This window comes from Amphiura filiformis, chromosome 7, assembly GCF_039555335.1.
Source record: "Amphiura filiformis chromosome 7, Afil_fr2py, whole genome shotgun sequence".
Taxonomy (NCBI): Eukaryota; Metazoa; Echinodermata; class Ophiuroidea; order Amphilepidida; family Amphiuridae; genus Amphiura; species Amphiura filiformis.
The window spans coordinates 67452778-67475357 of NC_092634.1; the positions used below are offsets into that span (position 1 = coordinate 67452778).

A 22580-nucleotide genomic window follows, 5' to 3' on the forward strand; every position below is an offset into this window, starting at 1 on the left:
CTTTCTCAAGACGCTAGCTAACGACGATAATATCCGTTGAACATATATATTCAAGTGCAAGGAACCAAATCTAGTTTCTTTATACGAAATCATTTACGGGAGATATTCATCATTTTCTTTCCCAGTATCCAAAGATTTATCGTCTGAATATCAATCGTGCATAGCACATTCACGTGTATCGATCCCGGGTATTCATTTCAGTGTCTCTGGCTGTATAATGTAATTATTAACCGGGCGATGTCGGTGTGCCCCGCAAAATAAAATTAGAAATTCTGGCTATGTACAAAAGATAGGCGAAATTCCACGAACATACGATGTTCACCCGATTTTCTGATAATTATGAAAGACAATGACTTTAACGTAACTGATAGCCCTTTAAGAATGACAAGTTAGCCTTGTCCAAGGTCCGCTAAATATTCTCCCTCACAATCAGCACTTGAAATATTACTACTTACGGGCTCGCAAAATCCGTGAAGCTCACAGATTGCAGCTACCAATGACTGTGCGTATGTTGAAGGACCGAACCCGGGTTTAGTCTACGAGCCCGGCGGGTGTTAATATATACTCAACCTGAGTTTGGTCTTCCAACATGATACGGCCGGTCATTAGTAGCCGCAGTCTGTGCGGGAGTCTGTAGTTCAAAGTAGTGACAGGGTTTATACTTTGATCAGCTCGTAATCGGCGGGCCTTCCCTTACGAAAATGCAAGCAATAAAAAATGTGTGCGACAGCATGCAGCACGCGTGCGGCAGTGTGCAGCACACATGCAGATGTGTGCAGCATGCATGCAAGGCCTGCTGGTAGCGTGTTCGTGCGTGCGAACCAGCTGTGTGCATGCAGGCATCGCACACAAATATCCACCGCGCACACAATTTGCTTGCAGAACCTGCGTGCAGACTACCAATCTGCACGCAAATTATGTGCAGACTACACTTGTGTGCGGACTGTAGGACTGCAAGGAAATTGCACGCATCTCGCATGCAGCACGCATATTGCTGCACGCATGCAGGATTTTCAGATCACAAAGTTAGAATGCTGCACGCATACAGGGTTTCCAGAAGCAGCAAAGGTAAAATGCTGCATGCATGCAGGATTTTCAATGACTAATTCACCTTTACACAACTGACATCAAGTCACAATTTGGCAATGAACTAGTAGTGAAAATATTTAAATGTTTACGATGAATAAATAAGTTAGCCTTCAGACCAAAATTTTCTAAGTATTTAACCTTCAGACCAAGATTTTTGGCAGACTAAGAGGGGGGGCATTAAGCAATTTTGGCAGGCCAACAGGGGAGGAGGGCAAGCAATTTTTGCAGGTCTAGAGGGAGAGCAAGCAATTTCCTGTTTCGATAGTTGGCATTTCAACTTTGGGCCAATGTTGGTATGCCATTTCTGTTTCGATAGTTGGCACTGAAACATTCGGCCGATGTTGGAATGCCATTCCTGTTTCGATAGTTGGCATTTCAACTCTGGGCCAATGTTGGTATGCCATTTCTGTTTCGATAGTTGGCATTGAAACATTGGGCCGATGTTGGAATGCCATTCCTGTTTCGATAGTTGGCATTGAAACACTAGCCTAATGTTGGCGGAATGCCATTCCTTTTTCGATAGTTAGCATTGCAACATTGGTCCGATGTTGGAATGCCATTCATGAATCAACAGTTGGCACTGCAAAAATATCAAAACAAAATTCAACATTTTTGTAGTGAATGTTATAAATATTTACAGTAAATTTGATCAATATTCATAAAATGATACACTTTGGCTGGTTTAGTCATCAAAATATTGCTTATATTAACTTAAAACACTTCATCAAATGTGTACACCCCAATAGCTCAAATGGTAAAGCACCAGACTCCCATGCAGAAGGTCCCAGGTTCAAAATCAGGTAGGTAAAGTTAGATAAGTGACTTGTATAAAATTAAGCTAGGCAATTTTGGTTCATTGTAAAATAGATAGCCAGGTAATATAAGACTTAATGTAAGGACAGTATACACTGTTAGCAACTATTTTGATTTTTTTTTTTCATGATTTTGTCTCGCATTATATATGGCCAGTACGTGCTGCACGCATCCCGGCACGCATGCAGTGCACACTAATGGATTTGCATGCTGCATGCAAACTGCGCTCGCTCACGACCTGCATGCATGCAGCAAGCATCTGCACGCTTCCCTGCATGCGTGCCTCGTTCCAAATATACGCATCCGCACGCTAACTACTGCACGCATGCTGCATGCGGTGCGGCACGCGTGCTGCATGCGTTCAAAAACTGCGTGCTATTTTCGTAAGGGTTATAACATCGCGGATTAATATCAAAATATTTTATTTTAAGAATTTTCATGTGACATCGCGCCATAAGCATCACGAATTTTTAATTCAAGTCATATACTTTGTCTACTTTCTTTAACACACAATATAGACCAGACAGGCCAACTAAATAGCACTCTTAACGTGGATCTACTTTTCGGGGTAGTGGTAAATGCCTAACATTTCCCGCTTATTACGAGCTGATCAAACTATAAGTGCTGATCATGAGTTGGTGGGGAAACTAAGAGGGCCTTGCCAAGGCTAATGACGAGTATGAGCACTGGCACTTACGCTCAATGGTGATGGTCGCTACTGATGGCTCACAAACTCGCTCGGGATCATTAGCAATGAGAGTAACCGTAAATGTTTCCGGATTCTCATTCTCGTTATCGCTTATAATATTTATTCCAGATGAGTACATGACTGAAACATCGGTGGGAAAGTCAAGAGGAGCCAAAGTTCCTGTGTAGTCGATGCTTTCATCGGCTGTTTCAGGATCGGATCTGAAACCTGAATCGCGATAGATGAAAAGAACTGTTGAGTATACTAAAAGAAGATTAAATCTAAACTTCACTAGTCTTCGTGTAGTCTTCAACTCCAAAATAAAACTTTGAATATGAAATGGTAACGGAATTTAAGAAAATGTTTAACAAAGGAACACTCATAGGTAGAATTCCTCACCAGCTCGTGGCAGTACACCGTGACACGAAATCAAACAAGTCTAAACTAAACAAATTATGAGTAGCTAGTTCGATTTAACATCTTAAACATCCTCACTCAGACCGTCGACTGGCAAAGATGAATTCGACCATTGTGTAGGCAAAATTAGGTCAAAATGGGATTGTCTCTTACCAACAACAGTTGACGCATCGCCCAAATGTCCCATCTTTATCACAGCTATTTGAAGCGGTGTGTTTTCCTCTTGGACTGGGTGGAAACGGTTTACCAACGAGAAACAATCTGAAAAATTAGATACAAATGTCAATAGCATAATATGTAACCACTGTAACCATGGTAATACTGTTTATCAAACAATTTGTCAGAGCATGCTCTTTCCATATCCAATTTTACCGTGTACATGCTTTTTACATAGTAATAGATGCTTTTGAAATGCCTGCCTCTTCCAAACTTATCGCATCCTTGGATTCACCTGAAATGATCCATTACGTTTTACTACCTGGAGATAAATTGCTCAACAATTGGAATTCCCTCCTGAGGTTCGTATCTGTCAATGAGTTGACCAGATCACAAGGATGTCATTATAGCTAGAGGCAGTATATAACACAAATGGGTCAACGAGTTACATAAAATGACCTTGTGTGGTATTTGGTTCCCAGGAAGTGAGTTTTGCCTGAGGCAATTTGTGGTTAAATGTTGATCCCTCACTACAAGAATTATTACCGTCGATTTGGTTGATAAAGGAGGTGAGACATGATGATCAAATCTCTCCAGGTAACAAAACGTAATGCAAACTTTTAAATATAAAGGATACAATATGAAGTCTGGTGATTTCAAATGGTCCTAATTGTACCTTTGACAAAAAAGGGTTTACCGAAACGCAAAGAGAACAATCATTTTGATACAGGCTGTATTACAAAAAAAGGCCAGCATTTTTATAGTTACGAGTGTATTTCAACTTTTAGAAGGAGGCTCCGAGTTTAGGGTTAGGGTTAAAAAGATCTAGGATTAGTGTTACATACGATTAGTGGTAGGGTTAAATATCCTTCTAGACAAGGAACTACACATATTTCTTTCATGTTGGAGTATAGTACAGACTGCAGATTAGCAAATCAATTGAGCCCAATTGTCGTTGTCATAAACAGTTACTGTCTTTGTGGATAACTTCCCAGCAAACACAAAAAAGTTTTAAAAACGTGTTAAATAAGTCACATTTTGGCTTTTGGTTTAGATAAGAATTAAAATGTCGGGTTATATAAAGGTCATGAAAACGTTTTAAAACGTTTTGTATGAAAGCACACTACAACAATATTTTAAATGTTTAAAAAAATGTTATTGTGAACTATTTTGCAAACATTTTTGCCAAATATTGTGTCAATACTTAAATAACATTATGTTAAAATATTTAAACCCAGCAAACACAGAACTATTCTTAAAAATGTTTTTTTCAAAGCCTTTTAATAACATTTAAATGTCGGGTTATCTAAAACGTTATTGAAAATATTTTGGGCAAACATTTTTCGCAAAATATTTTTTCAACCCCAAAATAACATTCTGTTTAGAATGTTTTGTATCAAGTTTTCAAGAATGTTTTTGGAATGTTATTAAAACGTTTTTATACCCTTTATATAACCCGACATTTAAACGTTTTCTGTAAAACATTTTTGTTTGCTGAGCAGTAGATTATCAAAAAATGTTTTTTAGGTTATGAAAACGTTTTATACTCTTAATATACCCTTTATATAACCCGACATTTAAACGTTTTCTGACAACCTTTTATAACCTTTCGCGAATGATGTCGAAAACGTTTTGTGTTTGCTGGGTTATTAGGAAAAATGTCTTAGCCAACGTTAGCCATTTGTGCAGTTCCATAATTCCAAGATCAAATTATATACAGGGGTCAAATTTTGTTTAAAATAATTCAAAAATGTTTTTGTGGTCACGAAGTTTAAGAATAGATCGAAGGGCTCCACACAGGTAAAAACAACAAAAATCCTCAGATTTTGATGAAAATGGTCTTAAAATCTTCGACTTGTTCGAAGATTAGTGACAAAATTCACTAAAGAATAGTTTGTAATACCTGACATGATATCTTATTGCCTAGATAACATGCTGAAGTCCTATTGGTTGTCAAACTCCAAATATTGTGCAGAGTGTTTGGTTCTCGTCTCTTTCGTCTAAAAAACCCTCGTCTAGAGGCATATATATGCTTGTAGAAAAGGTTTTACGGTATTTCATTTCATATCACTTTATTCCGGATTAAACCAAGAATGGAAACACCAAAAGTGCACATAAACACTTATTTCTAATAAGACACATAAACAAACATACCCCCCACACCCCACACCCCAACCCCAACCCCAATAAATACATTTGTGTGAGTAATAAATCATAATAGTATAGGCCTACATACAATCATCATCTTTGATTGTGACCGTCGCCATGGCGATGACACCCAGTACACCAGCAGTTGGCTCAGAAAGTGACAACTGGAATACTTCTGATACTTCAAGTAGTTTATCGTTTACAACGGTTAGGCTTTCTGTTTTCTCGATTTCGTTGGGTGCAAAATGGACAACCTTGTTAATGGAGGAGAAGTCGGTTGGTGCTATCGCGTCAACATCTGTTGAGCGAAGAACTGCAATATAAATGCAACAAATTGCATGTAAAAATAAATAATAAGTTTCGTCAAAGCTGTTTAAAAAATGATGATATGCTTAAGCTACATACCGTATTATGTGATAGTTATTTGCCATTTTTTATTATTACTGAAGTATCTATTGGACCTGTTAAATATATATAGAGTCAGTTTCAGTGCTTAATCACTATATGTAATAGAGAGTCTACAATTAGTAATCATGGCCCTTTATTTCAAAATGGCGCACATAAATATACAATGCATCTTTAGCAGAACTTAATACCATCATTATTATTACTGAAATATTTATTGGTCTTGATAAATAAACATTAAAGTCTTAATAGTCACTATAGTAGCAGAAGGCCTACAACTAGCCCATATATACTAATTTTGGAATACGAATTGCAAGGATTCTTAAGATACCAGCAAGAGCAATAATATGTGACGTGTCATGTCAAAAGGAGACACTTTTGGGCAGGTTATCAATTTTGATGTTTTACATATCTTAAATATAGAGGTATTTTACTCCACAACACCGTTTTCTCCAATGAAATCGGATATTCCTAAGCGAAGATATTGAGTTCGTAAGTTATGGTATCATAAAATTGTAAAATTGAGATATCGGCCTTTAAAAGTATTATTGACAATGTTGAGAGTATGAATTACCTTGAAAAATGTCTCAAAAATACAAGATGCCAGTTATATTCCCGTCTGAAACTACCAGAGAATACTTTAAACATTATTAACATCACAAATTCGCAACAAACCCAAATTGTGAAAAAAATACCTCGGGCATATTTTTGGCTATTTCTCCATTTACGATCCTGCCCAAAAGTGTCTCCTTTTGACATGACACGTCACATACTCGTATGAGCAAAACTATATCATAATTAATTATTACTATGTTTCACTGTTGTCCAAATGTAATAAAGATAGTAATGCACACAAGTTGTATAACAATGGAAACCTCTTTATGCGGCTGTACCTGGAATTGAAGCCAATTCGGCGATGGATGTCAATTATGCGCCGGTCAACAAGATAATTATTAATTATATGGCTGGTTGACCGACCACAAACACATATTTTGCAATTTTCACATGTAATTTTGGCAGCCATTTTGAAACAGCCGTACCTTTGTTCAGAGTAGACTGAATTTTTTGCAACCCAAGATTTCCTTTAAGGTGTTTGTTACATATAAACACTGGTTTGAAGCCTTAATCACAAAAATTGCACAGCGTTCGAAATCAACCCGTTTGCAACTGGACTAAGAAGTGTTGTTAGTATTGGTAGTAGTGCATTCCATATACACCATGAAATAATGTCATGATGCAGTCATGTCTACAGTGGAATTCACCACGACCTTTGCAGGACTTAAACCCCATTAAAAACTATTAAACCAAGATAACACTCATTGAAAACAGCTCAACTATGTTACATCAGATCTTCTCTGGTTTGGTTAAATCCACACTACACATGTTTCTGTTTTACCTGTGCGGTATTGCAATGAGCTGGTATTATAGTTTCAGTTGGGTAACCGATTATAAAGCAAACGCAAGGTAACAATACTGTGCGTGCCTTTGTTTACGAAATGAGACAATAGTGTGCATATTGTTAACCAGCATTCTTGAAAATGAGAAACTTAATGGTTGTAGACCGTAACACGGTTTGGAAATAATTTCTTCATATTTTTTGGTGTTATCTGTCGTTTACATATCCTTCCTAAAACACCAAAGTGCGAATATTTCCAAACACCTAAATTAGCTAAAATATTAGGACATGTTACAAAACTATATTTTCTAGAATTTCAGAAGAGTACTTTAAATATTGGCCGGTTATTTTTCACACAGTGACGTTAACTAGGCAATGGCCTATACTTCTAACATACACTATTTGTAGAGGTCACGCGTCAATGGTGAGAGCACTGTGTATTGTATATAGGAAAACGGATAGTAACTGCAGTATGTCACCTTTCTTACCTACGCTTCCTGCTTGGCTTATGTCACCGCTTCGACGAATTCCAACATCAAATGTAGTTCTAGATTCCTTGACTACATATAGCAAGTTGTCCAAGGAATACTCGCTCTCTGAAATGAATGAAAAGTCAAGAGCATAAAGATAAATGAAATTGCCGTTTATTTTACAATCATGTAACTCTAGCTTTTTGATAATTTTTTTGGTAAAAATATTGTTACGAGTCGTACTTGACTCAAGGCCAAAATCACCTTTTACCCGAACTCACACGAATGCACAACACAAATACACTGTTTATTTAAGCTAACAAAATCTAAGTCTTTAATTGAAAACAGAGTATGATTGGTACATATAATAACAATATCGCATATACAATAAAATCACACAATGACAGTTTTACTCTATGACTACTTAACCAGCTGTCTTCTTGTTGGTGATCCTAGAGTTCTTGCAATGTTCTGGCCGACTGATGTAATATATCCTTATTCGCTTGTCCTGCGAAGTCCAGTGTACACTTGCGCTTATAAATCCTTGCGTATAAAATCCTCATACGAAAATGACGATGCTTTCTCCAATCTCCTTTGCGCTGTTATCTCCACAAATATATCTCCTTGCGCTGCTTTCTCCTCAAATATATCTCCTTGCGCTGCTTTCTCCAAAAATGGTGTTTCTTTCACCAATCACTCTTTTCCAGGGAACCGGTTTCTTTAACACAGCTCCACTGTTTCTTGACAGATGCGTGGCCTTCACAAACCCAGCAAACTCCAGCAATTTGACAGAAGAACTTTTAATCCTTTGATGAGGAAGAGCACTTTTGTGTGCTCGCTGTCTTCTTCGTTGCTGTATTAAAATTAGCTCAATTATTGGCTATATAAACTGGTTAAAATGTACTTCTTTTTTGAAGCACGAAGACCATCACACACATGTGGAGTTTTCAATCTCCCATGGCATTCTGTAAAGTCCCAACAAAAGCCTCCAGCTTTTTTATAGCAGTACTCATGCAAAAACCCATCATCTATTAATAAACCATTACTTCAATCACATTTTCACAACATTGCTGCAATCTTGGGATTTCCCAAGATTAATTATACACATTCACATTACATCACTTCCTGGGGGTTTTCCTGATGGTGCAACAATGAACTGGGGCTTTCAAGTTCCAAACATAGATCTGACTTTGTTTACAATAATTTGGGGAATTCCAAAATACAAGGGGTTTCCCATCTCATGAAATACTTTCAGCTTGTAAACAAAGTTAAATAATTAAATTAAATCAAATTACTCAGGGCACATCACACCCTCCCCCTTAAAAGAAGAAAGTTCGAATGTAATGAAAACTTTCTTAAATATTTTCTTCCTTTACATCAACTTGTTTGTCAGGTTTTATGCAATTCTGGACAGGGCATCAGCCATTACATTGTCTTTTCCCTTAATATGTTTGATGTCCAGATTGTACTCTTGCAAGGTCAAACTCCACCTCACTAGTCTTTGGTTTTTGTTCTTCATCCTGTTGATGAAGGTGAGGGGATTGTGATCTGTGAAAACAAGCACAGGGTATACTGTGGTACCCAAATACACATCAAAATGTAGCAATGCTAATAGCAATGCTAGACACTCCTTCTCAATTGTGGAGTAATTTCTCTGGTGCTTGTTGAATTTCCTTGAAAAGTAACAAATGGGGTGATCTATTTGATCTTCACCCTCTTGCATCACAACACCTCCACAGCCTATGTCACTGGCATCAACAGTCAACTTGAACTGCTTCTGAAAATCAGGTGCAGTAAGCACTGGTGAACTCATGAGTATAGATTTGACTTTGTGAAAAGCATTTTCACACTGTTCTGACCAAATGAATTTTGCATCTTTCTTTAACAAATCAGTCAAAGGACTTGCTATCTCTGAAAAGTTTGGACAGAACTTTCTATAATAGCCAACCATTCCTAGAAATCTCATGAGTGCCTTCTTGTTTACAGGTGTGGGGTATTGCTCAATTGCTTCAACTTTGGCTTTGATAGGTTTCACCTGACCTTGACCTACAACATATCCCAAGTATGTGACTGTGGCATGGCAAAACTCACTTTTTACCAGGTTGACTGTCAATTGTACTTCTGACAGCTTCTCAAACAATTGATGGAGTTGTTCCATGTGTTGTTCCCAAGTTTGACTGTAAACAATCAAATCATCTACATACGCTTCACATCCCTCTATGTCTGCCACAATTTGGTTCACCATTCTCTGAAATGTTGCTGGGGCGTTTTTCAAACCGAATGGCATAACTTTGTATTGGTAAAGACCAAATGGTGTACAAAAAGCAGAAATCTCTTTGGCACGGTCTGTGAGTGGAACCTGCCAGTACCCTTTCAAAAGATCAAATTTGTTAACAAATTTTGCATTCCCAATTTTGTCTATGCAATCATCAATTCTTGGAATTGGGTACGAGTCTGTCTTTGAATGAACATTTGCAGCTCTCATGTCTGCGACCAATCGGTATGAACCATCAGGCTTGGGAACAAGTATACACGGTGAACTCCATTCACTACTACTTGGTTCTATGATATCATTGTCTAGCATATAATTGATCTCATTTTTGAGATGTTCCATTTTCAATGGATTGACTCTGTAAGGATGCTGCTTGATTGGTTTTGTATCACCAACATCTACGTCATGAAATGCAGCATTTGTTCTACTTGGCGTATCAGGAAATATATTGTCAAATTTGTGAATCAAATTTGCAATTTGACTTTGTTGATCTTGAGAAAGATGACCTAACTTTGAGTCCAAATTAGTGAGCACATCAGAATTGTTCAACTTTACATTATACTCCTTGTGCTCCAGCTCTTTATCCTGGTCAAATGTGACATCAGAATTGTCATCTTTACTCTTGTCTACATTGGCGATTTTGTCTACATCGGCATGTTTGTCTACATTATCAGCATGTTTTACTGTACACACAGGTTTTGGAATGCCACTGTCACTTCTTTCAACATACTCTTTGAGCATATTTATGTGGCATAACTGCCTGCTCTTGCGTCTACCAGGAGTCTTGATAATATAATCTACTTCACCCACTTTTGACTCTACTTCACATGGGCCATGATATCTGGCTTGTAATGGGTGTCCTGGAATTGGAAACAGTACTAGAACTTTGTCACCTGGTTTAAACACTCTCTCTTTGGCATGTTTATCATACCATTGTTTCATTTTGGCCTGACCCTGTTTCAAGTTTTCTTTGGCAATATCAGTTACTCTGTTAAGCCTATGCTTAAAATTGGAGACATAATCCAATAAATTGATATCTGATTTCTCATTGAGCCACTTTTCTTTCAACAACTTTAAGGGCCCGCGCACTGTGTGTCCAAACACTAACTCAAAAGGACTAAATCCTAAAGTTTCCTGAACAGCTTCCCTAGCAGCAAACAACAACAAGTGTACTCCCTCATCCCAGTCCCTCTGAAATTCCAAACAGTATGTCCTGATCATGTTTTTCAATGTTTGGTGGAACCTTTCTAGTGCACCTTGTGATTCTGGATGGTAAGCACTTGAGGTATACTGTTCTATACCTAATTGATACATGACCTGCTGAAATACTCCAGAAGTAAAGTTTGATCCTTGGTCTGACTGTATGGACTTGGGGAGCCCCACAAATGTGAAGAACTTGGTTAAAGCTTTCACTATAGTCATTGCTTTAATATTTCTCAAGGGTATGGCTTCAGGAAAGCGTGTTGACGCGCACATAATTGTCAGAAGGTATTGATTACCTGACTTAGTCTTTGGTAGGGGGCCTACACAATCAATAATAACCCTACTAAATGGTTCATCAAAGGCTGGAATTGGCTTTAATGGAGCAGGAGGTATTTTCTGATTTGGCTTCCCTACTACTTGGCATATGTGACATGTTTTGCAATATTCAGAAACATCTTTTCTGAGAGTGGGCCACCAGAAATGTCTCAGAATTCTTTCATGAGTTTTCTTAACACCCAAATGCCCTGCCATGGGACTATCATGTGCTATGTTAATAACTTCAGTGTGGTAGACTTTTGGTACCACAATTTGGTGCACTACCTTCCACTCTTCATCGGCAGGTACATCAGGGGGCGCCATTTTCTCATTAGCACACCATCTTGTTTGTAAAAACAGACAGAATTTTGTTCTGCTTCTTCTAGGGTCAATGCCCTTTGATTGATCTCTTTGAGTTCTGGGTCATTTTGTTGCTCCAGAATCAGCTTGTCATGACTTAATGGGTCTTTCATGGTTTCCCCAATTTGTTCATGCTCAGAGGCTGCGTCCTCTTTAGGGGTATTTTTATCCCCAGGAGAAGGAAGTTTATCTTCTTTCTCATTCAACTTTGACACAAATGTGTCTTCCAAATTGTAGCCTAAGTCATCAATTTGGTTGTCCTCAATTGTTTCTAATGAGGCTCTCTTACTCATTGCCCGTGTCACTGCACATGCAGGAAATATCTCCTCTTCCTCACTATTATCATCCTGTATACAGGGCTTATTCTGTGACTATTGGGTCAGGAAAAACCTTCCCCCTGCCAGATCATTTCCTAGCAACATGGACACTCCCTTGACTGGCAATTCATGTCTAACTCCTATGGTTACAGGACCAGAAACTAAGTCAGATTTCAAGTTAATTTTGTGGAGAGGTACACTAATTATTTCCATCCCAATACCCTGGATCAAAGCATTACCTGCTGAACTATCCTCATTAAAGGGCAAAGTTCCTTCCAGAATCATAGACCGTGCACAACACGTATCTCGCACAATCTTAATGGGCTTTGGACTACCATTATCACCAAGTGATACCACTCCCTCTAACACAAATGGTTCAAATTCTTCACACACCTTGTCTGTCTCACTTCCCTTTGTGGGAATTCTTGTTTCTTGATTTGACTGACTTGTTTCTTTGACACAAGTGACACTGCACATCCTACAGTATTACTAGCAGTTTGCTGCTGTTTTTGTGCGTCTTGTCTGCCTTTTAAGAAATAACACTGGGTCATCGTATGCCCTGGTCTCTTACAATGAGTACAAGTTACTTTGGCTTTAAATTCAGTCCCAAATTTTGCTCTGTGACCTGAACTCCTGGGGTCCCTCTACCACCAGCACTATGCTGTGAATTAGACTGAGGTTTCACTTCTTGTGTACCACCCTGATTTGCTCTAGGTTGATTATGGCTGAACCTGTTTGAATAACTTCTGTTATGACTAAATCTACTCGCATTCAATTTGTGAGTTAAACCATAGTCGTCCGCCATTGTCGCCGCTTCGTTTAGCGTCTTAATTTTGCTAGCGCTTTCATCCAAATGGGTTTTAATGTCAACGTGGACACATTTCTTGAACTCTTCTATAAGAACTAATTGCTTAAGTTGGCCGAAATCATCTTTGACTTCTTTTGACCCAAGCCACCTGTCAAACATTTGTTCTTTTACTCTAGCAAATTCTACATGGGTTTGATCTGCTTGCTTTCTTGAATCTCTGAACTTTTGTCTGTATGCTTCAGGCACCAGTTCATAGGCCTTAAGGACTGCCTGTTTGACTTCTTCATAATCATTACACTTCTCTATTGGTAGAGCTGAGTAAGTTTCCTGGCCTTCCCCACAAAACTACTTTGTAACAGTAGGGTCCAATGCTCTGGAGGCCATTTCAAATTTGTAGCTACCTTTTCAAAATGTTGAAAGTACTCGTCAACTTCTTTCTCTTTGAATTTAGGCACAAGCTTTACATACTTTGTAACATCAAACCCTGACTTTGAGGAGAAACTTGATGAGTATTTGTCACCTAGCTTTGCCAACTTCTCTTGTTCAAACTTGTACTTTTCCTCAATTTCTCTTTCTTTCAAATGTGCTTCCAAATTGAGCTTTGCTTGCCTGTCCTTTTCTTCCATTTCTAGTTTTGCTAACTTTTCCTTTTCTTCCATTTCCAATTTTTGTTTTTCAAGTTCCAATTTTGCTACCTTTTCCTTTTCTTCTGTTTCTAATTTTTGGTGCTCAAGCGCCATCTTTTCTTGGCGTGCTTTGTCTTCCATTGCTAGTTTTTGTTTTTCAATGTCTAGCCGTTCTTGTTTTTCTTTATTTTCATTCTCTAACTTGATCATTTCCAGTTTTTCTTTTTGGTCCATTTCTATTTTCTTTTGGTCCATTTCCATTTTCTTTTGGTCCATTTCCATTTTCCTCAATTCTAATTGAATTTCCAACTCTTTCAACTTAAATGCTGAATCCCCACCAATTTCTACTTCAAGTTCCTCTTCCAAATAGGATTCATCAAAAATATCTTCCCCGACCAAAACATCAATCAAGGCATTTTTGATTATTTGCTTTCTTGTAGCTTGCTTAACTTTCAAGTCATAATGTTTGGCAAATGCTAATAAATCAGGCTTCTTCAACTTATCAAATTTCTCCCAATCTATAGTTTCAAGAAACTCTTCTGCTTTGAACTCTGCCATACTGTACTTTCACTTTCAAGACTCAGTATAATAATGTCAACTTTTTTACAGTGTATATTCCCGGACGAGCCCCCAATTTTTGTTACGAGTCGTACTTGACTCAAGGCCAAAATCACCTTTTACCCGAACTCACACGAATGCACAACACAAATACACTGTTTATTTAAGCTAACAAAATCTAAGTCTTTAATTGAAAACAGAGTATGATTGGTACATATAATAACAATATCGCATATACAATAAAATCACACAATGACAGTTTTACTCTATGACTACTTAACCAGCTGTCTTCTTGTTGGTGATCCTAGAGTTCTTGCAATGTTCTGGCCGACTGATGTAATATATCCTTATTCGCTTGTCCTGCGAAGTCCAGTGTACACTTGCGCTTATAAATCCTTGCGTATAAAATCCTCATACGAAAATGACGATGCTTTCTCCAATCTCCTTTGCGCTGTTATCTCCACAAATATATCTCCTTGCGCTGCTTTCTCCTCAAATATATCTCCTTGCGCTGCTTTCTCCAAAATGGTGTTTCTTTCACCAATCACTCTTTTCCAGGGAACCGGTTTCTTTAACACAGCTCCACTGTTTCTTGACAGATGCGTGGCCTTCACAAACCCAGCAAACTCCAGCAATTTGACAGAAGAACTTTTAATCCTTTGATGAGGAAGAGCACTTTTGTGTGCTCGCTGTCTTCTTCGTTGCTGTATTAAGATTAGCTCAATTATTGGCTATATAAACTGGTTAAAATGTACTTCTTTTTTGAAGCACGAAGACCATCACACACATGTGGAGTTTTCAATCTCCCATGGCATTCTGTAAAGTCCCAACAAAAGCCTCCAGCTTTTTATAGCAGTACTCATACAAAAAACCCATCATCTATTAATAAACCATTACTTCAATCACATTTTCACAACATTGCTCCAATCTTGGGATTTCCCAAGATTAATTATACACATTCACATTACATCACTTCCTGGGGGGTTTTCCTGATGGTGCAACAATGAACTGGGGCTTTCCAAGTTCCAAACATAGATCTGACTTTGTTTACAATAATTTGGGGGAATTTCAAAATACAAGGGGTTTCCCATCTCATGAAATACTTTCAGTTTGTAAACAAAGTTAAATAATTAAATTAAATCAAATTACTCAGGGCACATCACAATATGAACATTGATTTTGGTATGAAATGGGAATAGCACAATGTTGATTTTGTCCTCGGTATTATGGTATTTGGAGACAGAATTAGTACCCTGTCTTACCGAAGTATATAGTACCTTTGTGCAGGACATGTTATTGCGAATATTTGAACATATCAACGAAGCCTATGTCCTTCTCGTTTCTTTCTACCTTCTTCGGTTTAAAAACCACATTTATTGAGAAACACATATCTCTTTGTATTGCTATAGTATAGAATCGTGTACGTACATAATAAGTCCGTTTTTCGTTTGTTTGCTTCTTGTTGGGTTTTTTTTTTGGTTTTTTTATGTATCGTTTAGCAACATAGTGTTACGGCTTTAAATAAAGTTGGCAGCTGTTGGCCGGCCACAAACAGGTAACGAAACTAATTAGAAACTCACGTGAGGCTATAAGCGCATCATAAAGATACACTTTAGATTTAGTAACACCGCTTACATCCCCGACACTTGGATTCGCAATGGATACTTCAAATATTTCTATAACTTCAGCCAGTACATCGGACATGATGTTCACGTTTCCAACAACAGTGTCTGAATCTTCAGAAAACGTCAATGTCTGGTCATTAACAGTTTCATAATCCAATCCCGAAGTGGTGCTGATATCTTTGGTGGAATAGTCTGCAAAGTAGTTCAATTCAATTTCTTTACATACAATGTTAGCAAGATATGCGCCAAAACGTTTCATACGTGTTTCATTTTTGCCAGTGTGTGAACAAATGCAGCGCGTATGATGACCAGTTTGGTCATTCAAATGAGACAAAAGCCCACTGCCCTTTATAGAATGTTGTCCCGGTTGCAATGGGGGTGTAGATTTCAAATTGAGTCACCCATTCAGGTAATCCCTATTTGAAATTCACACTCCCTGTGTGGAAGATTAAGGTCATGTCTTCCATAGGGGGTGTATGGATTTCAACTGGAATAGCACAATATCCATAGAGGGCTGATATAACCTTCAATTTCATTTGTCTGTACCGATTTCCAGTGGCGTCGCTAGCGGAGTTATGGCGGCGCCATGGAGTCAGACGGCTTCCCCAGTTACCCTCACCAGTAGAAACCCCAAATTACGAAACTGTTCACTTTTTGCGGCAATTTGGCGCAAGATTTCTTGTTTTTTGCTCCCTTTACGTATGCTCCCAGATAAATTCTGATGCAGCCACGGGTAGCTAAATGAGGGCAAAAGGGAGGAGGGGGGGTCGCATGTGCCCCAGGCGCCGTTTGGATGGGCACTGAAAACGAATGGATGAATTTAGGAGGAACGCGAAATATGTTTTCCGAAAGAGGGGGAACGCGGAATATTTTAAAGGAAATAAGGGAAAATAAAATTTTATTTTCGAGGGGGTACATGATTTTGTTTGGTTGAAAATATATATCCACCCTGGCAGCGCAAATAATGGCCGCTCCCCTATGTATGGCCATGAAAATCGATCGATTCTCAGGGTCCCCACTAATCGGTGAAATTAAAATGTTTCGCATGCTTCGCGTATAATTACACCAAATTTGTCATCGCGAAAGCACATTTTAAGAGCAAAATTCTGAAAACATTATATGAGCTTACTAACCGATGGTTGCAGCTGAGCCCACCAATGATCGCTTGATGTTGAAGGTAAATGATGCCTGGTTTTCACTTGCTTTATAGTCCGATTTCTCAATCCAATATGTTGCTATATAAAATAATAATAATAATTATAATAATAATCAAGCAGAAATTACATAATGGAGTATTTTGTGATCCTAGCATCCTCTTTTTATAACGCACATAGACCCATGGACTACTGGGGCTTACAATCCTGGAAAAAAAGTATATGGACCCTTTCGTACAAATCGACCCCTTTGTGCCCACTCCCTGTACAATATGCCATATCGTCAGATGCGTTGTTAGATCCGTCAACATTGTTTGGTAGAGGGAGTAATATTGCTTCAAGAAGGGTTTAATAATTTACATGAATCCAAAACCCACCCAAGTCCAAAAAACCTGTGTATCATTTTAATTCCTTCAGTTAGATTTACCTGGTCAATATGGTAAGTTGTACGTGCAAATGGATGGGTTAAATTGTATTAGGTATGACGATTAGCATTTCAGGGACTTCGTGGGGTTCATTTTAAATTCTGGACTTGGATGTTGGAATGAGATTACCACTAGTAAGATAATGCAAAATAAAGCACACAGTTATGTATAATGTTGATAAGCATTCTGCCATGTAATATAAACCACACACTTTCCTTAAATCATGGACTTGGGTTGATTCTTTCATACATGCTATTTTTCACATGCTCAATAGACACAGAGGATGAATTTGAGTTGTTCTTTCATACATATGACAGACCTATGTATAGCAACACTTTCCCATGCTTAACTCAACTTGGCTGGTTTTTGTATTCATATATTCATTATTGTAAGATATAAACATGGACAACATTGTTTGAAAAATAATAAGTAAAAATTACGAGAATGGCGAAAAAAAATTGAGTATGATACTGCAAGTGTCCTGGGTTGTAGATCCGAATCCACATAATTGCAATGAGAACATCCGGAGAACGGATCAAAAGATGCAATACTTACGACTAACGCTTGTGCTTGGAACATTGGTTATATAAACGGTGGCTGTAGAAGGGTTTGCCACAGTGTATGCGTCACTCTGCTTTATGGATACTGCAAACACTTCTACCCCTTCATCTTGGTTATCCTCAAGTGCTGACACCGTTAATGGTCCTATTGCATTGTTGTCAACGGATACCATGGTAGACCCGATGTTAATATCGTCACTTCCAGCATTTAGGAGTCGAGTTTCAACCTCTTTGGGAGGAAACCAAAATGAACATTACAAATCTGATGAAGATTATACATAAGAATGGGCTATGGCAATTAAAATGCACACACCCCACCCCTTAATTCCCACACAGCGAGTGTAGATCTCACACGGAGTCACCCTTTCTGATAACCCCATTCAAAATTCACACTCCCTGTGTGGGAGATTAAGGTTATGTCTGCCATAGGTTGTATAGATTCTAATTGGAATAGCCCACATGAAGTCCTGTGTGAAAAGGAAGTATTGTTGCGATGGTGTTATGGTACTACTCGATAAATAGCGGGTCATGATGCAGTCATGTCTACAGTAGAATTCAATTCGACCTTTGCAGGACTTAAACCCCATTAAAAGCTATTAAACCAAGATAACACTCATTGAAAACAGCTCAACTGATTAAATCATATCTTCTCTGGTTAAATACACAGATCATATGTTTCTGCTTTTACACGTACAATGGAGCAATGCGCTGGGATTATCCTTTCAGTTGGGTGAACGATTATAAAGCGAGCGCTAGAGAACAATTGTGTGTGGGCTTTGTTTACTAAATGAGACAAATACGTGCTTATTGTTAACCAGCGTTCTTGAAAATGAGAAACATGGTGTTTGCAGACTTAACACGGTTTTAAAATAATTTCTTCATATTTTTTGGTGTTATCTGTCGTTTACATATCCTTCCTAAAACACCAAAGTACGAATATTTCCAAACATCTAAATTAGCTAAAAATTTAGGACATGTTACAAAACTATATTGTCTAGAATTTTAGAAGAGTACTTTTAATATTGGCCGGTTATTTTTCACACAGCGACGTTAACTAGGCAATGTACTATTACCTATAACATTAACTAAAACACCAAAGTACGAATATTTCCAAACATCTAAATTAGCTAAAATTTAGGACATGTTAAAAACTATATTTTCTAGAACTTTAGAAGAGTACTTTAAATATTGGCCGGTTATTTTTCACACAGCGACGTTAACTAGTCATATCCCCATACTTTTAACGTAGGGCTATTTGTAGAGGTCACGCGTCAATGGGAAAGAGCACTGTGTATTGTGTATAGGAAAACGGACAGTAACTGCAGTATGTAGTACCATAACACCATCGCGGGTGTAGATCTCACACGGAGTCACCCTTTCTGATAACCCCATTCAAAATTCACACTCCCTGTGTGGGAGATTAAGGTTATGTCTGCCATAGGTTGTATAGATTCTAATTGGAATAGCCCACATGAAGTCCTGTGTGAAAAGGAAGTATTCACTAGGATCCACAACATGCTCATCTATCAGGACAAAGTTCTTTAACCCCAATACATTTGTACATTCATTGAATGACCTTTGAAAATTTGGGTACTAAAACTCATACTCTGCAACTTGAGGTCAAATTTTGCACTATGATTGTTTAATTGAGGTTGTTGAACTATGCCATTGGGATGAGGCTATTGTGGTCCATAGTGATTGTTGCGATGGTGTTATGGTACTACTCGATAAATAATGTGCGAGCATTTTGCAAAAGACAAAAATACCAAACGCATTATGGCATTCGCAAATTGTCTAAAGTAAATTTTAAAAGTTACATAAATGGTTTATTTTGAAGTACACACATTTAAGCCAACATTGTTTATTCCTCATGTTTGCACACACAAAAACGAAATGATCGAATTTATTAAGGTAAATTCATTTCGGGGGGGAGGGAGTGGTCAAATTTTGACAAATTCAAAAGATGTTAAGTTGGGTTAATTTGGTTGAGTTGCAAAAACGTAGTTGTTCCCTGAACTATTGAATTAATATTGTAACAACTTAAATTCTGTAAGTTGGCACAAAAAAGTTAAGGCAGTATCTCACTTTAGATATAGTTATGATTTGACTTGTTAGTGCAACATAAGATAAGAAACGGCAACTATATGGGCGCCCTTAAGGTTTGTCTTAACCCAGGAATTATGGAAACTTTCGTTGGACATCATAACTGCAAAATTGTTGGTCTAAAGTATATAAAAGTATACATAATGGCAAATACTTGGTAAATTCATCTGTGAGGTCAAATTTGGGCCAAAATGCCCAAAACGGATTCTTGGCCCACTTCTTTTTCGTTCAACATAACAAAACATTATTGGGCCATTAAAAAAATAATTTTTAAGTTTTAAAAACTAGATAAAAATATCTAGGGACCGTTTTTTTATATTTTGGCCAACTTCTCACCCAAAATATTTGAAAATCAGGCTTTTTTTATGATTTTTTTGAAAATTTAGCATTTTTTGACCATTTTTGGTGCAAATTTCTCAAAGTTGGTGAAAATTAAAAAAATAATGAAAAAACGTTTCCTGAGAAGATAATAATTTTTTTATTACGCTGAACGAAAAAGAAATGAGCCAAAAAAGCCGTTTTGGGGGATTTTGACCTCACAGATGAGTTTATCAAGTCTTTGCCATTCTAAATATTATGTATACTTTAGACCAACAAATTAGCAGTTACGAGGCCCAAAATTTTCCATAATTCCAGGGTTAAGACCAACCTTAAGCTGAGTTAAGTCAAAACAATGTCATCCCTATGAACTTGTACTGAAGTATTGTGTATTCTATTTCAATTTCAAATATTTTACAGTCAATTCAATGTCTGTAATGGATAGGGCCCATAAAACAGGCATCTGAAATTTCAGATCTATAGACCATTGTCATTTTCAGACAATGGTTTACAAAATAGTAATTTCAATACTCTCAATAGAACTTGATTTATGAGGCTATTTTTGTTAATAATGTTCATTATTATTTTCACCATACTGATCCAATGACCCGTTAGATACTCTCAATAGAACTTGATTTATGAGACTATTTTTGTTAATAATTGTTATTATTATTTTCACCATACTGATCCAATGACCCGTTAGATGCAGTCTAGTCTGTTTGTAGCCAGTATATAAATCTATTGTATTGTGTTGCAATACAAATAGGTATGGAGTATCTTTTGGTAGAAATTCAACAGGGTCCGTAATGGTACCACTGACTTAAGTCACGTTAGTTTAAGGGTACATTAGGTATTTTTGGTCGAGGCTGTAATTTTTTTTATTACAAATCTGTAAAATGCTTTCGAAGCAGAATTTATTTCTGCAATTTTTACACCTCATTTGATACGATAGCCCAGAAAACAATAAAAAGTTGCACTTACAACAATACAAAACACTCAGATACAGATTTCCTTCCATTATACTGAATACAAATCAATAGAATTTACTGCAACTTTCAAATCTTGGGTTACATTGATTTAAATATACGCTGTGACGTCAATATTTAGTCGATTGCTACAAATGAGGTGTCAAAATTGTGCAGAAATAAATGCTGCTTCCAACGCATTTTACAGATTTGTAATACAATCGCCCGTTTTTTAATAATGGCCATTATGTAAGGGGGTTAATTACTTTTTTTAGATGTTTATGACAGTAAATAGTCACTGCACACTGGACCATAATTTATGTTTCATATGTAATTAAATTTTCCTAAAAGGTCCACCATCAAGTATTGTAACAATAAATAAACATGATATTTGCTAGGTTCATCCTCAATAAAGATAGAAATAATGATTAACTTTTCTTATTAGATGTAAGACTACCCCAATTCTGATAAAATGCATCATGGGAATTAAATACTTCATGAAATGGGGAAGGGGGAGTTTCCCATTAGGGAATTACGCACTGCACTGTCTGTAGATGCTTATTTCAGAATACTAATAAAAAACCTTTCAAAATAGTGAAGCTTAAGCTTAGAAACAAACAAATCCGAATGAGCGAATAACATGGCACAACAAGGTTGAACTCGACTTAAAATTTCACATTTTTTGTTTCGTGCAAACGTAAGAATATTATATCCATTTTTATCACGTTTGAATAAATTTGACATACCCTTCAAAATAATACATCAGAATTAAGAGATTTTTTGTTGTTGTTATTACCATCATAGCCTATAATACCAGATACCTAATTGTTTAATTGATATTATGTAATACCCACCAACAGTTTCGGTACCTCCTCCATCGTCTTCCCTCACAATATTGATTGTAACCTCGCCCCCTTCATTAACATGGTAATTGGACTCCTCCAGTCTGACCGTCGGTCCTCCACCCCCGGGTCCTCCACCACCTCCTGCAGCTGTAGGGAATTCAGAAAGAAGAAGAAACTCCAGAAGTTCTTATAGGTCTTTTCGCGAATTTAAAAAAAAAATCAAAATTATTAGATATCAGAAGGACATTTGTCGTTTTCAAAATGCAATTCGATATCATCTGATGTGCTCACTGGTCCCACAATACATACGTGAAAACGTCGCTATCCGAGCCCTTAAGGCGCGGAAAATTGTGACGTGTCATGTCAAAATCAGACACTTTTGGGCAGGATCGTAAATGGAGAAATAGCCAAAAATCTGCCCGGGGGTGATTTTTTCACAATTTGGGTTTCTTGCGAATTTGTGATGTTATTAATGTTTAAAATATTGTCTGATAGTTTCAGACCGGAATATAACTGGCATCTTGTGTTTTTGAGACATTTCTCT

At 37.4% G+C, this 22580-nt stretch overlaps 1 protein-coding gene across 1 annotated transcript; it reads right to left on the reverse strand.

Moving 5' to 3' along the window:
• Nucleotides 1-2549: 2549 nt before the first annotated feature.
• Nucleotides 2550-15840, reverse strand: LOC140158031 (sodium/calcium exchanger Calx-like). Its single transcript, XM_072181278.1, has 5 exons — nt 15622-15840; nt 7601-7708; nt 5400-5624; nt 3161-3268; nt 2550-2818 (listed from the first exon to the last, which is right to left on the reverse strand). Exons 1-5 carry the CDS (start codon nt 15743-15745, stop codon nt 2550-2552), a joined length of 834 nt encoding a protein of 277 aa, XP_072037379.1. The 5' UTR covers nt 15746-15840.
• Between the last annotated feature and the right edge of the window lie 6740 nt (nt 15841-22580).

Excerpts from the sequence above, each read along its gene's own strand:
- LOC140158031 (XM_072181278.1), bottom strand. The coding sequence starts at position 15,745 with ATGTCCGATGTACTGGCTGAAGTTATAGAAATATTTGAAGTATCCATT. Across the intron at positions 5,625-7,600 it reads AAGCCAAGCAGGAAGCGTAG|TTCTTCGCTCAACAGATGTT; the intron begins GTAAGAAAGGTG and ends TTTATATTGCAG. Across the intron at positions 2,819-3,160 it reads CGATGCGTCAACTGTTGTTG|GTTTCAGATCCGATCCTGAA; the intron begins GTAAGAGACAAT and ends ATCGCGATTCAG.